General features: G+C 52.7%; 10 protein-coding genes across 10 annotated transcripts; 5 read left to right on the top strand and 5 right to left on the bottom strand.

Moving 5' to 3' along the window:
• Positions 1-78: 78 nt before the first annotated feature.
• Positions 79-1,477, bottom strand: AYO20_00392 (hypothetical protein; the record flags this gene model as incomplete). The annotated part of the gene is made up of 3 exons (XM_022638703.1): positions 79-419; positions 475-997; positions 1,049-1,477. The coding sequence occupies 3 exons, from the start codon at positions 1,475-1,477 to the stop codon at positions 79-81; spliced, it is 1,293 nt and encodes a 430-aa protein (XP_022505668.1).
• Positions 1,478-2,364: 887 nt separating this feature from the next.
• On the top strand, positions 2,365-4,158 carry AYO20_00391 (hypothetical protein; the record flags this gene model as incomplete). The annotated part of the gene is made up of 5 exons (XM_022638702.1): positions 2,365-2,523; positions 2,583-3,089; positions 3,152-3,760; positions 3,823-3,905; positions 3,999-4,158. The coding sequence occupies 5 exons, from the start codon at positions 2,365-2,367 to the stop codon at positions 4,156-4,158; spliced, it is 1,518 nt and encodes a 505-aa protein (XP_022505667.1).
• Positions 4,159-5,198: 1,040 nt separating this feature from the next.
• On the top strand, positions 5,199-7,259 carry AYO20_00390 (hypothetical protein; the record flags this gene model as incomplete). Its single annotated transcript, XM_022638701.1, has 7 exons — positions 5,199-5,652; positions 5,710-5,927; positions 5,987-6,160; positions 6,212-6,318; positions 6,369-6,529; positions 6,576-6,980; positions 7,045-7,259. 7 exons carry the CDS (start codon positions 5,199-5,201, stop codon positions 7,257-7,259), a joined length of 1,734 nt encoding a protein of 577 aa, XP_022505666.1.
• Positions 7,260-8,750: 1,491 nt separating this feature from the next.
• On the top strand, positions 8,751-10,134 carry AYO20_00389 (hypothetical protein; the record flags this gene model as incomplete). The annotated part of the gene is made up of 5 exons (XM_022638700.1): positions 8,751-8,982; positions 9,042-9,151; positions 9,243-9,409; positions 9,475-9,738; positions 9,804-10,134. 5 exons carry the CDS (start codon positions 8,751-8,753, stop codon positions 10,132-10,134), a joined length of 1,104 nt encoding a protein of 367 aa, XP_022505665.1.
• Positions 10,135-10,883: 749 nt separating this feature from the next.
• AYO20_00388 (hypothetical protein) lies at positions 10,884-12,674 on the bottom strand (the record flags this gene model as incomplete). Its single annotated transcript, XM_022638699.1, has 1 exon — positions 10,884-12,674. One exon carries the CDS (start codon positions 12,672-12,674, stop codon positions 10,884-10,886), a length of 1,791 nt encoding a protein of 596 aa, XP_022505664.1.
• Positions 12,675-13,411: 737 nt separating this feature from the next.
• AYO20_00387 (hypothetical protein) lies at positions 13,412-15,829 on the top strand (the record flags this gene model as incomplete). The annotated part of the gene is made up of 3 exons (XM_022638698.1): positions 13,412-13,775; positions 14,702-15,726; positions 15,785-15,829. 3 exons carry the CDS (start codon positions 13,412-13,414, stop codon positions 15,827-15,829), a joined length of 1,434 nt encoding a protein of 477 aa, XP_022505663.1.
• A 36-nt stretch (positions 15,830-15,865) lies between these two features.
• On the bottom strand, positions 15,866-18,554 carry AYO20_00386 (hypothetical protein; the record flags this gene model as incomplete). The annotated part of the gene is made up of 3 exons (XM_022638697.1): positions 15,866-18,231; positions 18,280-18,387; positions 18,437-18,554. 3 exons carry the CDS (start codon positions 18,552-18,554, stop codon positions 15,866-15,868), a joined length of 2,592 nt encoding a protein of 863 aa, XP_022505662.1.
• Positions 18,555-19,074: 520 nt separating this feature from the next.
• AYO20_00385 (hypothetical protein) lies at positions 19,075-20,211 on the bottom strand (the record flags this gene model as incomplete). Its single annotated transcript, XM_022638696.1, has 1 exon — positions 19,075-20,211. One exon carries the CDS (start codon positions 20,209-20,211, stop codon positions 19,075-19,077), a length of 1,137 nt encoding a protein of 378 aa, XP_022505661.1.
• Positions 20,212-20,801: 590 nt separating this feature from the next.
• Positions 20,802-21,235, bottom strand: AYO20_00384 (hypothetical protein; the record flags this gene model as incomplete). Its single annotated transcript, XM_022638695.1, has 3 exons — positions 20,802-20,941; positions 21,013-21,170; positions 21,225-21,235. 3 exons carry the CDS (start codon positions 21,233-21,235, stop codon positions 20,802-20,804), a joined length of 309 nt encoding a protein of 102 aa, XP_022505660.1.
• A 1,148-nt stretch (positions 21,236-22,383) lies between these two features.
• Positions 22,384-22,905, top strand: AYO20_00383 (hypothetical protein; the record flags this gene model as incomplete). The annotated part of the gene is made up of 1 exon (XM_022638694.1): positions 22,384-22,905. The coding sequence occupies one exon, from the start codon at positions 22,384-22,386 to the stop codon at positions 22,903-22,905; it is 522 nt and encodes a 173-aa protein (XP_022505659.1).
• Between the last annotated feature and the right edge of the window lie 229 nt (positions 22,906-23,134).

Here is a 23,134-nt window from a genome sequence, read left to right as displayed (position 1 = left end):
AAAAGTCGCGTAGTGCTGATAAAGAGCCACCTCCAAACAGAGGCTCCGAGAACGTCGCTCAAACAACTCGTCTATACGCTACAGTTTACCCAACTGCTTCCTGTTCTTCACCGCCCGATCATATTCAGCATCAATATCATCTGTCCAAACCCACCGCATTCGGTCGATCACACGCTTGTGAATCTCGGGCACGCATTGGTCGAATGGAAGATCCTTCATTATATCCGCCTGCGCCTGATAGACTTCGACAGCATCCCTGGATGTGCGTTGAACCTTTTGTGCTCGCGGGAGCCTCACATCCTGATATACACTGGCCCAGGCCTCGAGGTTGTTATTCGCGGGGGAAGAAGATCGAAAGTAGTCCTGGAGGACTCGACCGAGAATATATCCGTCTTCAATGGCCTGGCCTGCGCCCGCACCTTTACCACTTGTCAGTATGAGCTATCCATATCTATTTCACCAGACAATACTGACCTTGGTGAGGAGTCATAGCATGCGCAGCGTCTCCTAGTAAAACAACCTTGCCTCGGAGATACACCCATTGATCCAGCGGCTTGCGGTCATTTATCAGCCATTTGGACGGCTGCTCTGGCATCAATTGGATGACCTTCTGGACTCGTTCCTCAAACCCCTTGAATGCCTCAAAGACCTCCTCTTTCTTGCCCACCGCCGTCCAACTTTCCCGAAGATCGCCCAAGTTCTCTTCCTTTTCGGCCACAAACGCGACAATGTTGAGCGTCTTGTTGAGGGATATTGGGAAGCAGAGAAAGTGCCTGTTCTTCCCCAGCCATGTCACGGAATACGTTTCGAACCCCCACCAGTCCTCAATCTGGGAGATGGGTACCAGGCCACGGTATGCGATCCTGCCACTGTACTCGGGGTTGTCGCTGGTGAATTGGGCCCTGACGGCCGAATGTATGCCGTCGCAACCGACAACCAAGTTGGCTGTGGCAGTCGTCCCATCCTCGAACCCGATCAGTACCTCGTCTCCTTGCTCCTGTTTGTCTGTCAGTTTGTCGAGTCCAAGGTCGTGTTATTGGGAACATACCGTAAGTCTCCGACACCGTTTGTTGGTATGCAGCTTCGCCGCATTCTTCTGTCTTACAATCTCGACCAGCAGGTCCAGAAACTCGGCACGATGCACGGGGAGCTGCTTGATCTCATCCGTGTCTACGGATGGTACTGTCACCACATCCGAGCCGTCATCGAATTTGCGAAAGGTGATCCAGATGCCACTCCGTTTCCCTGAAATCTTCGCCACACTCTCCCCGATACCTATCTTATGCAATAGCTTGGCAGCATTGACGCCGATACCGACACCGGCACCTATCTCCTTGTATTGCGGAGCTTGCTCGTAGACCTCGATATCGACGTGCGAGCCACAGTGGTAATGAAGGGAGAGGGCAGTGCAGAGCCCGCCAATACCGCCACCTATTATGGCTACCCTTAGCGGGGGGCGATCTATTGCTGAGGGCATTTTCGGTAAGAAGCCGGACCGGGGACAAAGTTGTCTGGGCTATCTACCCGTATTATCTATGATTGGATAATGCGTTTCGTTTGCGAGCAAGACTTGTCAGGTTTTCCACGAGTACAGGCCTTCTGGCACGTTTTCGACAAGGCATGGGCGCGCATCTCCAAATATAATCCCGCCACTTACCCTCGCTGCCTCCTCACCCTTGCCAGCACCCAGCAGGATGGAGTCTAAGAAAGTCCCCAGTGGTCCCCGCCGCTCCACGGTCACTGAATTCTGGGGTGTGAGCGGAGAAAAGAGCCTCCAATGGACAAGAGTTTTGGAGGCTTGTGGAGAAAAGCTTGTGCAGATTGAGTATCAGTCGTGCGTGGGATACACATCATTATCTCCCCGAGACAAGTCATCCACAGTCACTCTGGACCTCAAATTGGTTGCCCTCACAACAGCCCCATGCAGGCCAAGACGGTCATGGACCGTCTGCAATGATGTTGTCCTCGACGAGCCCCATGTTCCCATTCCAACGTGCCGAATGAGGCGGTTGCGATACATGGCAACCAGCGTACCAGGTCAGGAGGTCTGGAAACCAACCCACTTCCCCACACGTGTCTCCCATGTCACGGTCAGGATTCATGCAACTACCGAGCACACAGATCCCCACGTTCTTTACTTGCCTAGGCAGGTGCAAATCCTGCGTTGGGTTCCAGGGTTCATATCTTCGCCATGGGCAGGGAAGGGCAGCAGGTTATGATTTGCCTTCTTACTGAACCACATTCCTGGCTCAGTCGACAGTTGAAATTGACGCCGTTCTTGCTGTTTCATTCGCATGCACTTGTTGCAGACGGCCCTTATATAACGAATTGGGTTCTCTCTCAAACAAGGCGGAGGTTATGAATATGGAGCAGGACAAATGGTCGTCTGAAGGAGCCGCTGTCGACATTGACGAGGCTAAAAGGGTTGAAGTGGACGAGAGAGAAGAAACAGCAGGCCAGAAGCTCGACAAACGCGGTCTTCCTCTGATACCGCAACCAACAGATCGCAAAGATGATCCTCTTGTACGTGAGGCGCTGACGAGGGTTTCGGCGTGAGCAGAACATGTACTGACTGGCTCCAGAATTGGTCACCGATGCTCAAATTATTCGTCCTGTTACAAGTCAGTTTCCTCGCTTTCCTCGGACCTATGGCTGGCGCAATTGTCAACCCGGCTTTCGTGCCACTGAGCAAGCAATTCAACATCACTATAGTCGAAGCCTCGTACGAACTTACCGTGTACATTGTCGCCGCGGGAGTAGGGCCCATATTCACCGTGCCACTAGCCAATGTCTATGGCCGAAGACCTGTTTACATTCTTGGCAACCTCCTGGCCGCCGTCACCAACATCGCTGCGGGCTACTGCAACACCTGGGCTGGGATCATGGTGACTCGCGTGTTCAATGGCATTGGTGCTGGTTCTCCAGGTGCCATAGGAGCAGCGACGGTTTGCGACATGTACTTCCTGCATGAACGTGGCTTTTACATGGGTATCTTCACGTTTCTTCTCACCAATGGGCCTCATGCTGCGTCCTTGTTCGGTGGCTTCATTGCCCAGAGTCTAGGCTGGAGATGGTGCTTTTTGATCCCCGTGAGTTGATCGAGATGCCAACCACCTGGGGCTGTTTTGCTAACCGGGAGGTTCTCCTATAGGGCTATATCCAGCTCGGCACTTTCGTCTTTACACTGTTTTTCCTACCAGAAACAATCTATTCTCGCCGGTCGACCTCGATTAACCGACCTGAACGTTCTTTTGTGGATCTGTTGCTCTTCAGACATTCCGGCTTGCAGGACCGCAAACTCCGGTTTGGAGATTTCCTGAGGCCGTTTTACATGTTGAAGTATCTCTCCATCGTGATTCCCGGTTTTTACTACATGACCGCATTTGGTTTTGGCTCGGTGTTGTTCGCAGCGACCGGATCAAGCCTGTTTCGGACAGTATATCACTTCGACGTTGCGCAGACTGGCATGCTGCTCAGCATTCCGCTCCTTATCGGCTGTTTGCTGGGCGAAATGAGTGCTGGGTGGCTCACTGACTACATGGTTTATCGCTACGCCAAACATCACGGAGGGCGACGGGAGCCAGAGCCCCGTATCAATGCGGTGGTATTGGCAGTCTTGTGCCCGATTGGAATCATCATTGATGGCATCTGTCTGACGCACTACAAAACCGTCCCTTGGGTGGGTGCAGCATTCGGCATGGGCATTGCGAACTTTGGCCTCCAAATCGCGACTACAGTCACCTACAGTTACTGCACAGATGTATGCGGCCCACCCCTCGCCTATGCTACATTTATGTGTCAATTGGCGCTGACTCGCAATAGTGTTACAAGCCGCAGAGTTCCGAGATATCCAGCCTCCTCAACGTGTTTCGCAATGTCTTCTCCATGACCATCTCCTTTTATGCGTGAGTATCCCAGCCTCTCTCGCTCCCGGGCCCGATGAAATCCGGATGGCATTGAGTTTTTTGGGCTAACCCCATCTTGAATTATCGAAACAGGATCCCACTAGGCGAGCAGATCGAGTATCAGTACGCATGGCTGACCTTTGCCATGATCCACATCGTTTTCCTGGTCCCAATGGTCATGCTCCGGTTCAAGGGCATCCAGTGGAGGAACAGCGCGTGGCAAAAGCCACCGACCTTCCATAACGACATCTAGACCCAGGATTGCCTCCCTGATCTCCTTGCCGAGACGTAAGGGGCAACAGCAGTCTCCATCGTCCCTACCTTCCACCTTACGGAAGGGATGAGAAGGCACCTGGTATCTGTGTGACTGATGGGAGTCCAGCGGGACATTTCATACAACCGAGAGAGGCAGAGAACCAGCCAGACTAGCCAACGTATTCGAGTAAAAGCCAGAACAATGGAGGAGCATCCCGCCCGAACAGATCAATCTCCTTGTGATATCACGTGGTATTCATCCAAAGTCTTGGCATTATATGCCATCCCAAGCTTGCCTTTTGCTTGCTCTTCTCTTTCTTTCCGGGATCTTGTTCGCCATTTGCTTCCCGGGAACTTGATCGAGCAAGGATTTCATCGCCTCTTGTCGCCTCTAGACTGTTGTCAAACCTCTTCGCTTCGACCCTCCGAACTCTTGTATGCAAACCCATGAAGGCTGCTGATGGCGTCATCTTGACGCCGGAAAGGTGATTTGCCTCCACTGTCGTTTCGTTCTGAGCATTTCCTGTTACTCAGGATGGTCAAGAATCCTAAGAAATAGCCTGTTTGCTCGGCATTGGCCTCCTCGGATCGGATGGACCATCTCAGAGATGGCCAGGCCCGTGGCTTTGGAGACGCAAGAGCATGCCGTTAGCATGCATGTGTCGTCCTGCGACTACACGGGACCGCTATCGTTCCAGATCACCCCTGAAGGTTTGCAACGCTCTTCCAAGCTAAAAGGCTAGGTCCTAGATTAACAACATGCCAAATCCTACTGGTGTGAAGACCTGCCATCTGTTCTGCATCACGAAATGATCCGCGAAGATGTCGTGCTAAACTGCTTGATCCGCGAGTATTGCAATATGTACGGCGTGGATGTCGCAATACGGCCAAGAGCGGTCCTATCGAACAAGCTATCTACAAGCCTGGCAAGGGATTGCTGCTGATAGATCATATCCCGATGTGTTTAAATACCCCTGGCGTCTCTGCTATCATGGGTGTGAAACCAATAGAGACATCAACAGATCCAATTTCCGAAACATGGCGACCGTTTTCGTTCGACCGGTCCTGAATGAAAAGGAGGAAACCATCGTGGTAAACCGAGTTCTCAATGGGAGCCCCTCTGATTCAAAGGAAAGCATCCCCTCCACCCCAGTCGGTACTCTCGAGCTGGGGGTGCCTGCCAACGAGAAGAAATTCTGGTGGCAGAGAGGCCGTGGGTACAACCCTGATGCCATCGCGACCCTCCCATCCGTGTTCGATGACCCTGAAACGGCCAAACACTATCAGCCTCGCGACGATTGGGAGAATCTCCGACGATTTGATCCTTCGGCGAGATGGACATGGCGCGAGGAATACTCCCTGATACGAAAAATCGACTTCAAAATCATGATCTTTGCCTGCGTCATGTTCATGTCCTTGGAGCTGGACCGTTCAAACCTGACCCAAGCCGTCACGGACAACTTCCTTGGTGACCTTGGAATGGACACAAATGGTTCGTGATGCCCAGCCACTTTCCTGGGCAATGAAGACCTTGGCTGATAGCATACAGACTACAACTGGGGAAACACCGTCTTCAAACTCAGCTTCCTTTGCGCCGAGCTCCCGTCTCAACTGGTTTCCAAGTGGATGGGCCCCGATCGCTGGATTCCTACCCAGATGGTGCTTTGGTCTCTTGTCGCCGGCTCACAGTTCTGGCTTTCTGGTCGAGCCAGTTTTCTCACTTGCAGGGCCCTGCTTGCCCTTCTGCAGGGTGGTTTTATCCCCGATGTATGTCAAGACGCCTGTCAATTTCGTCTCTAAGAAACAGAAGCTGATGTTTTATCCAGATGATCCTATACCTCTCATACTTCTACAAGCATGGTGAACTTTCTCTCAGACTCGGCTTCTGGTGGACGGCCATGTCGATAGCCGATATCATTGCCAGTTTCTTAGGGGCAGGCTTGCTTCGCATGCGAGGGCACCTTGGCTACGCCGGGTGGCGATGGCTTTTCTTGATCGAGGTAACAATACCCCACAGACATAACATGCGGCTTGTGCTAACGAAATCAAAGGGTCTTCTGACTCTTGTTCTTGGATTGGTTGCATTCATGTTGATGCCGCCTGGCCCTTGTCAAACTGCCAACTGGTCAAGAGGGAAGAAGGGGTGGTTTACAGAACGGTGAGTACTGAACCAACTAACCGAGAAGTCCTAAGCTGATGGGACGATAGCGAGGAGACCATCATGGTCAATAGGATCATCAGAGAAGATCCCAGCAAGAGTACAATGCACAACAGACAGCCCATCACCCCGAAGCTGCTTTGGCACAGTTTGACAGATTATGATCTATGGCCTCTGTATTTGATTGGGTTGACCTTCCAAACTCCGATGAGTAAGTTCCCTTCGTTGTCGATCAGAACCTGTTACTAACAAGTCAGCGACACCTACTCAATACTTGACCCTATCACTCAAACAGTTGGGATTCGGCACCATCAAGACGAACTTGCTGGTGGTCCCTTCTGTCGTCGGACACATCTTGACAATGCTCCTCTTCACCTACCTTGCAGAAATCGTGGGCCAGCTGTGGATCTTTGGCCTGCTCGCGCAAGTATGGGCCCTCCCCTTCCTGTCCTACATCTACGCGATCGACATCAACTCGATCAATAGGTGGACGGCCTTCGGTATCATGACTGTCCTCCTTGCGTATCCTAGCACGCATGCCATCCAGGTCGGATGGAACTCGAGGAATTCCAACTCGGTTCGAAGCCGGACCGTGAGTGCCGCGCTGTACAACATGGGATGCCAGACCTCTGGCATCATTGCCAGCAATATCTACCGGGAAGGTGAGTCTCGAGATTCCCACCTGAGGCTTCTGTGATTCTAAATGCTGACCGCTCACCTTCCCAGATGATCGACCACGCTATCGACGCGGAAATCGAGTCCTTGTCTCGCTCTGCGCGGTGAACATAGGCATCTATGTTTTTGCAAAAGTCTACTACGTCGTACGCAACAAGCGCCGGGACCGGATCTGGAATGCCATGACGGAAGAGCAGCGTGCTGAATATCTTGCCACGACCACTGACAAGGGCAACAAGCGTTTGGACTTCCGCTTTGCTAGCTGAGAGCAGAAGAACGCTGACAGGCACGACGACGGATTAGCATTGGCGTGCGGATACATAGAGGGATGGAAGAGCTGCAGAATCTGTGGACCGAGATCGATGATTGAGGTTAGCCCGTGTTGGACGTACACGAGTGGTTTTGCTGCAATGTGTTTAGAGCCATGTAGACTCGTTGATAAGGGAGAGTAGACGAATAGAATGTGACGGTTGTGCAGGTATCTGGACCACTCACTTCCCTCTTCAACCTCTTCTCTTCTTGCCGTCTGGTTGTCATTTCATACGCAATACACTATAATCCCACGACATCTGCAATGTAAGGCCTATGATGAGGGAGACAGATGAAAGCGCCAACCATGATTCGTCGATGGCGAACCACAGACCAAGAAAACCAAGCGCCGTCACTATCGAAACTATCAAACTATCAACCGACAACCCTGCATGAACTGAACCTCTCAGCGTTCTCTCCTCTTCTTTCCACAATCCACATGATTTCGCCCCGCCTATCCCTCCTCCTCCTCCGCCTCCGCCTGCTCCTCCTGCGATGCGATGTGAAGAGAATGGCACCATAATTCAAGTTTGGCACAGCACATGCTTCCCGCGCCCCAACCGCCCAAAGCCCGCTCGAAACCCCTCTCCAGATCTCGTCCCATGGCGCCATTCTGAGGAGATATTCTGTCTTTTTCGTCAATTCCCCCTCTTGGTGGTGCAATACACTGCCCAGCTGACGAGATGCCTGGCCAATACTGGACCCCCCAGGATTCACAACAGTCCGGTTTAACGGTTCGTGCTATCGCGCCATGGATATCCAAAATGATGTGAAATGTTCCTTTCCCTTCCTCTCTACTGGACACCGGATACCGGCTCGCTTGATGTGTTGTTCGGAGAGGAGGGCGGAGGGGGGCCCAGCCCAGCCCAGCCCGGCCCCAGTTCCAGTCCGGCCCCTTCTCGTGCGAGACTGGAGGCTTTAACGCTACCGTGTTGGTGTATCTGGGCGAGAAAAAAAAACGTGAGAAGAGAACCGAATATCGACACGATATGGATTTGTGGTGACCATTTCCCGATGAACACATGCCATTCGTCTGCGTCGTCCCCCAATCCCGGTATGTTCGGTTCGTTTGTGGACTTGGGGACGATAAGCAGCAAATTTCACAATATCGAGAGCATATCGCATTATTCGTCCTTCACCCAATCACTTACTCCTTGGAAAGGCCTGACGCGAGGATGAAAGAGGGACGCGGCTCAGACGGCATATCGGCACGCTCAAGGGCTCTACAGGGAGAAGTTCTGTGAGAAGAGTTCGTTATCTGGGCCTGGGTTCTCGTGTATATGAGGGCAGGGTATTTCCTCCTTCTAGGATCCCTGTTCTCTACTTCCCAATCCTCAAGTCCTTATCCCTGAACATCCTTCCTGACCGGGAAAGAAGGAAAGACCACCTGAAAGAGACATACCGTGTATAGAAGATCATCTTTCTTGTCGACCTGACACCCTGCAAACATGGCACCTCCAGCAGCTGACGTTGATCTCTTCACGCACACGAGTTCTGGGCCCATCCCAGTCACCAAAGTCAACGCCCAAAGCAAGCTCAAGGAGCCGCTCAAGTACTCGGGCTCGTTGGACCAATACAAATCGTTCGATGTCACAAAGGTCATTGGCAGGGAGTTCCCAGACTTGCAACTCAGCCAGATCTTGAACGACGACACAAAGATCCGTGACTTGGCCATCCTAGGTTTGTTCCCCGAGAGCTCCCCCCACTGAGCCAGTACATACTAATGGCCCTGGCCGCAGTGTCTCAACGTGGTGTCGTCTTCTTCCGCAACCAGGACCTCAACATCGACGATCAGAAGGTCTTGGGCCAGAAACTCGGAGAGCTGACGGGAAAGCCGGAGACATCCAAGGTATGAATGACAACGACGGCGTTATTGCCGACCTGCACAATAAACCTCGTCGGTGAAATCTATACCTTGAGCTAACGGCCGACAATAACAGCTCCATCGTCATGCTCTGAGCAACAGCAAGCGTGGCATCGCCGTGGACGAGAATGGCAAACTGGACGACGAAGTCTCGGTCATTTCTTCCGAGCAAAACCGCAAGTTTTACAAGGACCGCTTCACCGCCAAGTCCAAGGTGCTCGCCAGCGAAGGATGGCATGCCGAGTATGTCTACACCGTCCTTGAGGTGCTCTCTTGGGGGAAAAGTTCCATGATTAACCCGTCCATAGCATCACCTTTGAGCGCATTCCATCGGACTACGCCATCCTCAAGATCATCAAGAAGCCCGAAGACGCCGGCGGCGACACGCTGTGGGCGTCGGGCTATGAGGCGTACGACCGCTTGTCGCCCGAGTTCCAGAAGCTGGCCGAAGGGTTGACGGCGACGCACCACCAGCCCAACTTTGTCAAGGTGGCAAAGGAGTTTGGCGAGGACCTGATTGAGCAGGACCGTGGCGCGCCCGAGAACACGGGTCTCGACTTTACCGCGTCCCAGTAAGTTCCTCATCCCCCATCACAATCACCATTGTATGTCCCCTTAGGGCTAAACTTGTCCACAGCCCCGTGGTGCGCACCAACCCCGTGACAGGATGGAAGAGCCTATTCGGTGCGGGCCACCAGATCGAGCATGGGTGGATCGACAAGGTGACGCCGCGCGAGAGCGAGATCCTCAAGGCCTACTTCCTGCAGCTCATCACCGACAACCACGACCTGCAGGTGCGCTTCCGCTGGAACGAGAACGACCTGGCCGTCTGGGACAACCGCTCCGTCTTCCACACCGCCACAAACGACTACGAGGGCAAGCGCCAGGGCAATCGCGTCGTCTCCCTCGGCGAGCGGCCCTACTTTGACCCCAACTCGGTCTCGCGCCGACAGGCTCTGGGGATTTAGAGAGGAACCCGACCTAGAAACAGGGGAATAAAAGGGTGTGGGGAGGGCTGAGGGAGACCAAGACATGACATGGACATGACATGACAAGACAAAATAAGATATACACTGACTGCAATCTCTGCCAAACACCAAAGAAACAAGCAGAGGTCGTATGTCAGATCCAGTCGTGTCGTGTCGTGTCGTGTCCCCTGTTGATCTCTCGATCGCAGGTACAATAGAAGCAAGCGGATAGGTGTAGATATGTACCTCGTACATCGGGTAGACCAGACAAAATCATACCTCTGGCCTTAAAAAAAAAAGCATAGCCACCCATACATACAGAGCACGCCATCATTTGAAATCCCCCTTTTCTTCTTCATCATTCGCTGGGATACTTCTGAGAACGCAGAACTCAGAACTCAGAGCTCAGTTCTGCACTTCTAGACATTTATCGTATCTATCGTATCGAAGGCGGACGAGCGAGGGGGGTGCGTGTGCCTCGTAGGCAAATACATAGTTTCCATGCCTCGTGCCGAGAGGGACGTTGGAGAACACCACCGCTTTTGGAAGGAATCCTAAAGGGGGAAAAGAAAGAGCAGTGGATAACACACTACACACGCGCGCGCACACGGGCATGCACATGTACAGGGGGTTGGGAGAGATGTACAGTGTCTTTGCTACACAGACTGTCCAGCCCACTAGGTTCCTATATAAGGCCATGACCTCGCCCATGCATGTCATGCCATGCCACGCCACGCCACGTCAGCTCCTCACAATTTAATGCTCTTGACCAAGTTGGCCTTGATGCCCGTGGCCTCGCCGCCGTAGCCACCACGTCCTTCGCCACCTTTATACACTTGCCGAACGGACGCCAGCTTCTTCATCTTCTCGTCAAACTTCTTGCGCTTCTTGACGCGCGGGTTGCGCACCTCCTTCTTCCGCTTGGGCGCCAACCCCTTGTTCTTCTCGATCGCGTACGTGATCTTGCGCTTGCCGTCCGGCCCAACCACCTCTTCGGCCTCCTCGCGCACCTGGCCGCCGAGTCGGGCCGCTTCGGCGTAGGCCTCTGCTCGGGCGCGCTTGGCGGCTTTCTTCTGCTGCGCGTTGGTGACCAGCATGTCGTAGTACTCGTTGGCCTCGTCGTTGATTTTCCGGCCGACTTCGACGTCACTACCATCGTCGTCATCATGGTCCTGACCATCAAGAACCTCCCGCTCGTCCGCGGTTGCTCGGCCTCTCTGCTCGGCCTCGCGCATCAGCCGTTCCTGTTTATCTCGGAGACGCTCTTTGTAAGGCAGATCGTCGTCACCTCCGGCCTGTCGCGACGCCGCGCCTCGTTTATTGGCTTTCTGCACAATCTGCGAGGTGTAGAACCTCAAAGACTTCTTGCGTCGAGCCTTCTCCGCTGCCTCCTCTTGAGTCAGGGGATTCTCGTCTCCAAAGTCGGATTCTTCTTCATTCGTCGATTTCCGCATTGACGACGATAGTAGTTCTTGTAATTCACTTCTCTTTGGTTTCTTGTCCCTTTTCGACTTGATGCGCGTCTCTTGAATCTCGGGGGCGGAGGGTGGCTCCAGAGACGCCTGCTTTGTCTTTGTCTTGGACTTCTTTTTCACAGGTTGTCGCGAAATCTCCCTAGGTACATCCTGTGACACAACGGCTGGTGGTTCCAACTCTGGTTTTCCAACGGGTTCTATTGGCTGCAGGGATTCAGCTTCCTGCCACAGCTGGCGACAGCGGACAAGGTTCGACATCACGGGATGGTCTCGGAGCTCTGCCGGGGCCAGCGCCATGCCTGTCTTGGTGGAAGTCAGTAGAGCAAGATACATGGCCACTGCCCCGAGGTATGCAGACACGGCTCGAAATTTTGTCAGCGTGACACCGCCATCGTGTTGTCCTTCGATCTCGGCTTCCTTCTTCAGTGACCGGTATGTGTCTTGTAAGGAGAGAAAGTCTTCCGTCAGCGGCTCGAACTCTGGGTATCTCGATTTCAGGATTTTAATCCGTTGGTCGACGTTCGCATCCTCAGGGATCTGGAGTTCGGGCAGTTTCTCCACCGCTGCCCGTTTCTCCTGAGACTGCTTGTTGTCGCCGATCCAAGCACTCTCGTCGAACCCAAAATCTGCCTCTGTCATGGCCTTGAGTTGTTTCAGCTGCAGCCTCCTAGCCTCTTGTTCTTCTTCCAACGCATCGGCTTCGGTCTCGATCACATCAGCATTGTAATAGTCGGCCTTGGATGTTCCCCAGTTGCCATCATCTCCTTCTTCTTCCTCTCCATCATCTTCAGCCTGGCCAGTACTTCCCTCGTCATCATCTTCGGACTCATCTTCACTCGCCGGGTCCTGGTAGACCTCCTCGTCCGACGGCTCCAGATCGCGCTCTTGGTCTTGTAGCTTCCTCCTCCTCTTCGCAGCAGGTGCCTCATCGAGCAGCACCTTGTCTCTCTCCGCGAAAAACTCGTCTTCCGAGTCGTCAAAGGTTTCTTCGGCGCCATAGCGATCATTTTGTCCCCGTGGGGCGGAGGTTTGCACCGTGCGTGCAGCCTTTCTTTTTTTGGCCATCTTGAAGGAGTACGCAAGGGGGGTCTTCCCTTCCGCGCATCAGTATCCGTATGTAATATGTTCCTGCTGCTCACCCAAATGCTATGGCCGACACTTGCAGATTGAAACTTTTTTTTGAAGACGCAGCCTTGGCGGCCAAAAACTGCGGTGACGTAGATCCGCCAAGCCGCACCTGGAACCTCCACCCAATTTTAAATAATACTCGCCTCTTCTTCTCACTTCTATATTGCACTTAACACCATGAGATTTGCGAGACTCTTACCCAGTATGCAAGGAGGGTCTAGACTGCCTCTCATACCGAGTATTCCTACTGGTAATCCACTGGGAGTCCCCAGCAGTAAAGATACTTTATGCGCAGGGGAGTATATGTTTCAAACCTCAAGCGACGAGAGCTGATACCACTTACTCCCCGAGATGAATACGCACCTCTTAGATCAATGGTCACTCTCCGGGGAAACCTAATATGTATACTTTGGTGTAAAGGTGTTGCCATCGGAGACTACGGTACGTGAGAGATCCCTCGGAACTCAATAGGTGCATACCTGCCTACGAGGAGGTCTACCAAAGTCCCCCGCTTGCCCCTGCTTGTACAACCTGATCGGTTCGATCGCCGCGAGAATCTTCCATTCTTTGGCTGCTGAAATTTCCAAGGCAAATGCATGGGCGACTTTCGTGCTCTGGTATTTGAGAAATTATAAGCAGGTGGCCACAACTTTGTCCCATGTGTAATGACCCCCATGTCTACCATCGTGTCGCCTGATACCCTCGAGATTGATGCTCGGCAGGTTGAGATTGTACGGGTGGTTGTACACACCTCAGAACCTGCCGGTCCGACCACTGGCGACAATTACTGGTCCATATATCTCGTTCTTGTCGGCAGTCAAGGATCATTTCAAATCAACATGAGAGCCGAACCTGGCTTCATCGACGGCATTTTGGAGTGGACACGACAGCTTTATCTGCTCAGTACCTCGGCCATTCGAAAATGGGATTTCCCGCGGGCAAAATTCTTCAGAGTTTGTGATGTTGCAAAGCACATTCGTGATGCTTGTCGCTTTCGATATGACATGTCGGGCGGCGGACCCGGATGCCGTTACTGGTGTAAGCGCCTTGCAATCTTTCTTTGGGATCAAAGAGGCTTGCTGACATCAATAGGTGGGTGATTGTATGTGACATGGTCGAACACGGCTGGATTACATCGACATCAACCACCATTTTATGGCCTGACCCCATTTTCGTTATCACACAACTCAAGATCGCAAACCGCTGCCGATGGTCCAAGGCACATTTCACTGACACTCTTGTACTAAAGAAAGCTCTTGACTGTTCCTCTGTTATGTTTAGACGAAACGAGAAGCCACCCTCTCCCCCAGCCCAGCTCAATTTTGCGCGCTCTCGCTCAAATACTCCTTCAGCCAATTGGTCGGTAAAGGCGGTAATGGGGGAAGAGTCATAGGTGCAGAGCCGCGGATACCAGTACCGTGTAAGTCTTTGTAGTAGTTGGTTTTTGAACTAGATTATGAGATTAGTGTAGAACCAGCGAAACGGGGAAACATCCCATACAATGAGAATGGCTGATCGTTCCTCCACGCTTTCATGATCAAACCGCATTGATAATCTTCGTCCGGCGAAATCTGGACGTTAAGCACACCCTGCCAGCTTGCTGGTTCGGGCTGGGTGCCAGCTGGTTGCCAGCCGGCACTATCATTTGTCTTCAGGCTTCTCGAGAGAAGTCTTGTTGATGAGGTAAACAAAAGATGATGTCGTTAAACATTCGGAAGGGCCATGTACCGACCTCGGCCATTACTTCACCGAGGGGATGCACAAAGAGACACGATTTGGGAAGTCGAAATATGCTTTAAGCGGTACCTGGAGGCCCCTAAACATTTTTTCTTTCCCGTTACTCCCTAGCGTTTGCCCTAGAACCCCAGACGCAATTGGAGTAAAGGAGAAACGGTCGATGAGCACCGCCAGCCGCAGGTTCCATGCTTCCAGCACTCCTCTATCACCGCACTCGTGATTCGAAGCTCGAAATCTCTGTGAGGGAGACCGAGTCCCTCTGATGTCTTCGGACTGGTGGTCGCAAGGAACCTCCCCGACCCTCACTGTTTCCGCCGTTATCGTCCTACTATCTACGCTGCTCGTGGCCAGAATGCTCTTCTCGTCCAAAAACCACTTCCCCGTCGAGGGGCTCACGGCCGTGGTGACCGGCGGCTCCCAAGGTCTCGGACTGGCCCTCGCGCAAGAACTCTCCGCCCGGGGCGCCAACGTGGTCATTGTCGCGCAGAACGTCCCAAAACTCGAGACCGCCGTTACGACCCTCGCGAGCCGTGCCAAAAACGCCCAGTCCCAACGCTTCCTCTCTCTCTCCTTTGACCTCCGCGCTCCGGAGTCGGCACCAAAGATCTTGGAGGAAATCAAGACGTGGAATAACGGGGAGGCGCCGGACTTGATCTTCTGCTGCGCGGGGCACTGTTATCCGTCATTCTTCGCGGATGCGCCTGTGGATAAACTGAAGGATCAGATGGACACGGTCTACTGGAGCAGCGCGTGGATGGCCCATGCCGCCATCAACATGTGGAAGACACCATCCCCCAAGGCCTCGGGTGATGAGAACAAGTCGGCATCTCGACCGAGACCGACTCGACACCTGATATTCACGTCCTCTGTTCTGGCCTTGTTCCCTGTGGCAGGCTACAGCCCATATTCACCCTGCAAAGCGGCCATGCGGGCCTTGGCCGATTCGTTGAACCAAGAGGTCGAGGTGTATAACGGATCTCGCCAGAACCCGTCCTCAGGTCCTGTGCCGGACGCCGACATGAAAGTCCACATCGTGTTTCCCATGGGCATCATCTCGCCAGGGCTGGACAATGAGAACAAGATCAAACCCAGTTTGACGATGCAACTCGAAAAGGACGACAAGCCGCAGCAGCCGGAGGAGATTGCCAAGATCGTTCTTCGACGTCTGGGGGCAGGCGACTTTATGATCAGCACAATGTTCCTGGGCCACTTGATGAGAGGATGTGGAATGAGCGGAAGCGTTCGCTCGAACGTGATGGACATTTTTTGGAACTGGCTGGGCTCTATCATCATTATTTTTGTGGCTCCAGATTTCATCGCAAAGTGCAAAAACTGGGGCAAACAGAAGGGCATGAATGCTACCACACATGCCAGTTGTGATCCGTGTGAGCTCACTCCGAGATAATAGTCGTCTCTTCAGAAACTGTATCGATCTCCAGCATGGCGCTTAGGGAAGACAAGAGTTCCTCCTCCGTCCAGTCACGATCATAATCCTCACCCAGAAACATCCGCGATGCCCGCTCCGCACTCCTCAACTCTTCAACTTCATCCTCCTTCAACGCCGAGCATGTCGCCACAAGATCCTCCCCTTGCTGCGCGAGACGAGCTATCGCAACTGCTCGCTCGACAATCTCTGCTGGGACACCGTTCATCGCGGCACACTGGACACCGTAGGACAGGTCGCTACGGCCCGGACGAAGATTAAATAGATAGGTAACCTGACTATTATCTTCGCCGGCACAAGGGCTGTCTCTTTCATCGACCTGCACCTCCATGTGCGCAAAGGCGAGGTTCCTCGCTTCGCGGAAGAGGCCCAGCTCGAATATTTCGTGGAAATGTGTAGCAACGAGCGTCTTTGGGGCTTGAGCTCCCAGAGAAAGCAGGTGATGGACCACTCCTGCAGCGAGCCCGGCCCCGTCAAAGGTGTCGGTACCTTTCCCGAATTCGTCAATCACCAGCAAACTCCGTCGCGTGCATGAATTCAAAGCCATGGCAATCTGTTGCATCTCGATCATGAAGGCTGATTGGACCTTGGACACGGTCTCCCGGGCGGTGACGCGCGTGAGGATCTTGTCGGTAATGCCAATGGTGGCCGAGTCGGCGGGGAGGAATGATCCCATCTGGGCCATGTATACTGCCAGGGCAACCTGCTTCTGATAGACCGATTTGCCCGAATAATTCGGGCCTGTCAAAAAGATCATGCTGGGTCCTGTCGGATCAGTGTCTCCGTCTCCATCTCCTCCAACTATCAAGGTGTCGTTCGCCACAAAGGACGGGACCGTCATCTCTTGGAGCAGATGTCTCCCTTCCTTGATCTCGATGATGTTGTCCTGCGTGATTTTGGGCCGACTCAGACGGTATTGATGGGCGACGTGGGCAAAGGCCAACGAACAGTCCAATTCACCACAGATGTCAGATGCCGCCGTGAGAAGATCTTCGTCCCGGAGCACGTTCTGTGCCAAGTCGTAGGCGATTTCGACCTCCATGTCGCAGATCGCAGAGTACAGGTCGCCGAGTTCGTGGTCCATTTCGTGCATCGTCGCGTCCTTGTAGTACATCTGGGCCGGTGTGGTGAACATCAGCTGCCACGCCAATTCTTGCCCGGCATAGACCCCCTGGCCTGTGGCCGGATCCCGTGGGACGGTGAGGTGAAAGCCAAGATGTGGCAGATAGGTGACGTTCAATTCCAGGTTGAGGTGTGGAGGGATCGTCAGCTGGATGTCGCGAGCCTTTTCGTTGAGAATGTCCTCCATCCCATCATAGACATCTTTCAACTGGTCCAGGTCTTGGTTCACGCCCCGGTTTACGACGGTACGATGCTGGTCGATAGATGATTCACGGTCAACAATCTCGTTCACCATGCGACCAATTCTCTTGAGGCTATGTCGGTCGAGCACCTCCGCGGCTCGGACGCACAACGGGAGGTGCTCCGCGCCCAGAGCCTCTCTGAGAGTTTCTGCTATGTCGATGGCGTGGTAGCAGAAGCCCAGAAGAGACTCCCAGACTCCGCCTTTGAACGCGTTCTGCTTGGCCTTTCCGCTGTCGATCCCCTTGTGAAGAAGAGTGACGGTATTCCGCATGTTTTTGACCCGCCCGAGGCTCTTGTTGAGTTGGTCACGCACCGATTGGTTCTCCGGCCGGACAAACGCTGAGATAAAATCGAGGCGAGTGTTGATCAGCTCGATATCCTGAGACGGCCTCAGGAATGCTCGTCGCAGGCGTGCCTTTCCTTGTGGAGTTCGTGCATGGTGCTGGAAGAGGCCATAGATCGACAGTGATTCTTTCCCCCCTGAGGCCCCAGGCCCTTGGTTGAACGCGTTTGGATGAGACTCTGGCTGGATGATTTGCAACGAGACAAGAGTGTCACTATTCACGAGCATGGTCCCGTGGAGGCTGAACATTTCGAGTCGGGCAATACGGAAAGTCTGGTTGGCATCTGGATCTCCTGGCAGGTAGGCAGCTGATCGTCTCCGCTGCAACCAAGAGATGATGGCACCAGCACAGCCAATGCTGATTTTGTTGTCGAGATTTAAACGCGAGGAGATTTGCATCAGCTTGCCTCGTCGCTTCGTGAGACCGAGATCTTCTGGCTCCAACCTTTCGTCGTATGCCATGGAGTCGCCTGGGACGAGAAACTGGGTGGTAGGATTCTCTGCCAAAGAACAAAGTCCGATCAGCTTATTCAGAGCATCCTCGTAGCTAAAGTCTGGTGTCGGTCGTATTTCGATTTGATACGGGAGAGGCTGTCGATCGTCGTCTGCCTTGGGTCAGCTGTTACTCCATCTTGTGAATGATACCGCCTTACCACTGTCCACCAGAGACACGTTTTGACGCAATCCAGCATCGGCAAAGTCTGAGGTAGCTTCCGAGCGAAGAGAGAGGATCATTGTTGTCGGCTGGAGGTCCAATTTCACTGCCAGGATCTCAGATCGTGGTCAACATGAAGGTCACACAGCTCATACATGTTTCAACGACATCTGCGGCACCACCGACAACCTCCTCCATGCACAAAAGTCTCTCCTCGCCCGCAATGTAGTACCCACAACCTATTTCGCCTTTGCCCTTGATGTCGACAGCCATAATCACCTGCTCCAGAAAGTCCTCATCTCGGGACACGGAGATGGACCTCTCTTCTCGTTGGGGGGAGAGATTGGAACGGATAGGGGTTGGACGATCGCTCGAGGCAGCTTGGGATGGAGTCGCAGATGATGTTCTTCGATTTCGCCAATATCGAGAGGACTGGGTGCCCTGTTGGGCGGAGTGAGACCGAGATGTGCCTCCGTTCGATCGTCCTCTAGCCCGGCCACGGCGACCACTCCCTCGACGAGACGAGGAGCATCCCGCTGCGGATGACGGCATTCTGCAAGGTTTAGTAGGCGTACTCATAGATTGGAAGAGAATGGCAGACTTTGAAGAGAATGGGATATGTATGAAGTCGCGAAGACGTAAACGAGTCAGTGATACTCCATTTTTCGACTCGAGTTGAAACTTGGCAGGCAACAACCTTGCACCACGGAAAATTCAGTCATGTGAATTCGTATCCTCATCTCTATATATGTGCTGTGTCTATCTGGTCAGAGGCATGTAGATAAGCTGATAATCAACTCTGTACCTCAGCATCTTGCCAACCTCCTACGATGCGTCCACCTTCTGATCTCTTGACTCGACACCACAACCCGACTTCCTTGTCAGTGATGAACTGCCATAACACCAAAGGCCAGCTTTTGTGACACGGCAAAGGCTCATAAAACTCTCTCGCAATATCATAGACCTTGGGTAATCGAGTCCAGGGGATGGCTGGAAAGTCGTGGTGTTCGTTATGATACCCAACATTGTAAGTGAGAACGTTAAGCGGGCCGTAGTAAGAATAAGTTTCGGGAATAGGTACATCTTTCGGAACCTTTCCGAGCTGCAGAGTGGATTTGGCAAAGACATAATGCTCTGAGATGAAGTGTGCAGCGCACGGGTGGAGCGAACCAGCCAGGAATGAACTCATTATCAAGTAGGACAAAGCTTTCCAGCCCAGATATCGAACGATCAGAATATCGAAGACAACTTGAGCAGCGATGTTGCAATGGTGAATTGGTCCAAAGGGAATCTTGTACACCATCATCGGACGAATAGCGTAAAACAAGAGTTGAAAGGTGCAAAAGAATGCCTTGCCGAAGACTGAGTCCAAGAAGATTGCTTCAAGTGCTGTAGGAAGATCTGTGTCGACACCATCCACGCCCAACGACTTGTGATGGGTCAAATGGTACTGTCGAAACCCAGCCGAGTATGGTATTCCGATAGGAAGATTTGCGAAGATGGCCAGAAGTCTGTTGTAAATGGCTGTCCGGAACGCCAAATTATGGCTGATCTCGTGGATAGCGAGAAAGAGATTCTGGTTCGCAGTGGCGCCAACTATGTATGCCGTAAGGAAGAACCGCCATGAGAAAACAGGGGAGTCCTTGAGGAGATAGGCGCAGAAAACTTGTAACAAGACGACAAAGAGGACGACATATTTTGTCAAGGGTTCTGGACCGCACAACTGCAAGATTTCCTTGTGTGATTTTATGATAGCTTGTCGCCGTGTGCGGTGAGGTTCCTCCGTGTATGTCCAAAAAAATTTGTCTTCAGCAGATCGTTTTTTGTGGTCCAGCTCTTCCGATGTACCTCTGTCCTCGGCCTTGGTGGTGGTAGAGTAATTTGCTCGACGGGCGCGACTTATGGACTGTGTCTCCGTGGCGGTAGACATCCTGGTGCTCGTTGACTTTGAGCTGGGCGGATCTCGAAAGGTTGGTAGGCGGTTGTCAGGAGTTGCAGACGAGATCGCCGGGAAGCAGGTACAAAGTCAAGGTCAGTCCGAGTACTTGTACCAAGTAGATGGGATGGGGGTGACACCCCTCGACTAGGCTATGTATGGCTAGTCTCAAACCACCATTAAAACAGCAATAAGTCGGCACGGATAATGCACTATTTCACCGTTTGTTGTACTGTAGATCCTGGTAGCTGGGTACTAATCGAACACGTTTCTAACTTTCTCAGCTGAAGACATTGGGATTTGTATTCCTTGGTCTGGTCTATGGTAGTCGGTGCACATACGGGTGACCCTGACAGCGACACCGATACATCATCAAAGTCTCGTCTCAGATCTATCTAGGTCGAGGATGTTTCGTGCTTGACTGGACCACCCTTCTAGCCTGAAGGGTCCCCTTTCTCCCGCGATCGCACCTTCGAGAGGCCCTGTCACCTTCTCCTGGGCTGAACCTGCAGCCAGCGAGCCAGGCAACTTGCCTTCCGTTGTCGTGATTGGAGCAAATCAATCACCTTCATCTTTACGCCAGTTCAGTACAAGCCAATCGTGATGTCACCACGAATGCGGGCTGTCAAATGGACCTCTGCCTCTAGATCCAGTTTGAGGCCAACCATGAGCGCAGCGGGTTTGAGGTGACCATTCTCGTCTGTTGCACCCTTCAGCAGACCCCCTGTGGAGATGAAGTCAGTCACCAGCAGACACTAAAGGTACAGTGGAGAAGAGAATGCAGGGGAAACATACCCGCAGGTTGCGACAGGTAATCCGAAGTTGGTGGCAATGGTAGCGCTGATGACCCGTTGGCGCCGTTGGTCGTAGCCAGCGCCTTTCGCTGGCCTGTGGCTTGTCCATCTTCGCTGCCGCTGGAATAGCCCTTGTCCGCGGCGTTGCCGTATGTAGCCCTGGAACGCGGTCAGACTTTTGATTCTGCAAGAGACCTCGAGGAGATTTCATACGTGGCAGACATTTTGACGATATTGGAGGAAAGATGAATAAGGATAGGCTCGAAGTCAAAAGAGATCCGGGAAGATGGTGTTCAAAATTAGGCAATATTAGGACAAGGGAATGCTTGTTAGAGTCGTACCAGACGACTAAGCAATCTATGAATTGGCCTTTTGGTTTTGTCGTTGTTGTTGTGATGAAGATGAAAATGTGTCTCAGTAGGAGCGACATCCTCTGATCTTTTATGTTCTCGTCGAAGCTGAGATATCGCCGCTCTGAAACGACATCGACAGTACGGAGAACAGAGAAGCGAGCGACAGAGTCACGGAGTAAGGGGTTTCTGTTTCTGGAGTGTCCCATCGCACATTTTCAGAGGTGTCCCACTCCATCATTTGCAGAGAGACGAGAAGCGCCTTGACTGGATGACTGTGGCCTGATGAGTTCGTGAGCATTTCTACCGAGATAGGCCTGGACCAGAAACGGGGAGAGTCGCAAGGCTGAGACAGTTCAACTTCTTCTGGGACCTGAAACTCCCCCAACCCTTCATGTTCCAGACCGAATCCCCCAGATCTCGCCACCTTATGGTGTCAGAATAAGTGTGGCCTGACTGGGGTTTGGGATCCATTCAATGCACGACAGCAAATACAATAACAGGACAGTCAACTCCCAGCGATGGCGACTTCACTACAAGAACAAGGACCAAGTTGGCGGTAAGAGCAGACCACCTAGCCAGCCTCTCGCGAAGCATAAAGAGGCGCCTCGATCCCCCCCTATACTTGTATCCGCTCGCTACAGTACTTGTATCCCACAGATCGGGAAGAATCAGCCCACCTCGCAACTCTGAAACCAGGACATACAGTCTCACGTGTCCGTTCGAGCGAGCATGGTCCTCTCCTTGGTCGTTGCGCTGGTAACGTGCCCAGCAATGCTGGCGACGGCCGAAGCAATCCGTCAGGGCCAGTCAAAGGATAGACGAGAAGAACATCGCGCGCGACGATGCAATCTGGTCGCGACATGTGTCAAGGCGTCGAGCAGAAGTCAAGAGATTGATGGTCGCCGGATCGTCTTGCGAAATCACAAAGTGGGTGAGAACATTACACTCCCTCTTCCCCCCTCTCGTTGTACAGCGAGGAATTCCATGATTGAATTGAGTCTGCATGGTCACTAACGCGGATGACCGTCCAGCTCTACGTCGACAAGCCCGTTGCAAAGTCAAAAGATCTCTACAGTGACTATGATCATGACGACAACGACCAACGATATGAACAAAGTGCAGACACATCACCGTTCGGACATCCTTTCGCTGGATATTTCCTCCCATACCCCGATACAAAGTATGAAGGCCTCGTATCGACAATCTCCGATGACCCGCCCATGTTGAACTGGATCTACATCGACAAGCAGACGTACGAAGTCAAATATGGTCTGCGGGTGGACGCTCAACCCAATATGACAGGGCCGTGGGACTGCACAAGGCAAGACCACCGAATGACTCTGGACGGATGGGAGGGCTTTGTGGTCGTGGAGGAAGACCGGGGATTGTGGGCGCTATATTTCGATTGCGACGATGACGGCCTGCGAGCAAAGGTTCCCGAGGGAACGAGGGTATTGGAAGTCGAGTTGTGGAGGAGGGAAAAGAGATGGAAAAAGGACCCGGTTCTGCGACAGCAAGAGCAGGCAAAACAAACCACTTGAGATAGTCAATAGAGGCACAAAGAATACCATCATATACCAAGTCTGACTGGAACCGAAAAGTCCGTTCCGAGCGTATCGCATACGCTGCAGCTCGAAGCACATGGTCGCAGATCTCTTTGTAGTTTTGAAATGTCAAACTTGAAACATTCCAGAATATCTTTCAAGGGCTGGCGATGGAAGCGCTAGCACTGCTTTACGACTTGTACACTCGTAGGAACGTGAAGCCGTC

The sequence above is a fragment of the Fonsecaea nubica genome (genome assembly GCF_001646965.1).
Source record: "Fonsecaea nubica strain CBS 269.64 chromosome Unknown Scaff1, whole genome shotgun sequence".
Classification (NCBI taxonomy): domain Eukaryota; kingdom Fungi; phylum Ascomycota; class Eurotiomycetes; order Chaetothyriales; family Herpotrichiellaceae; genus Fonsecaea; species Fonsecaea nubica.
The sequence above is the reverse complement of the archived record's forward strand: the minus strand, read 5'-3'. Positions and strand labels throughout refer to the sequence as shown.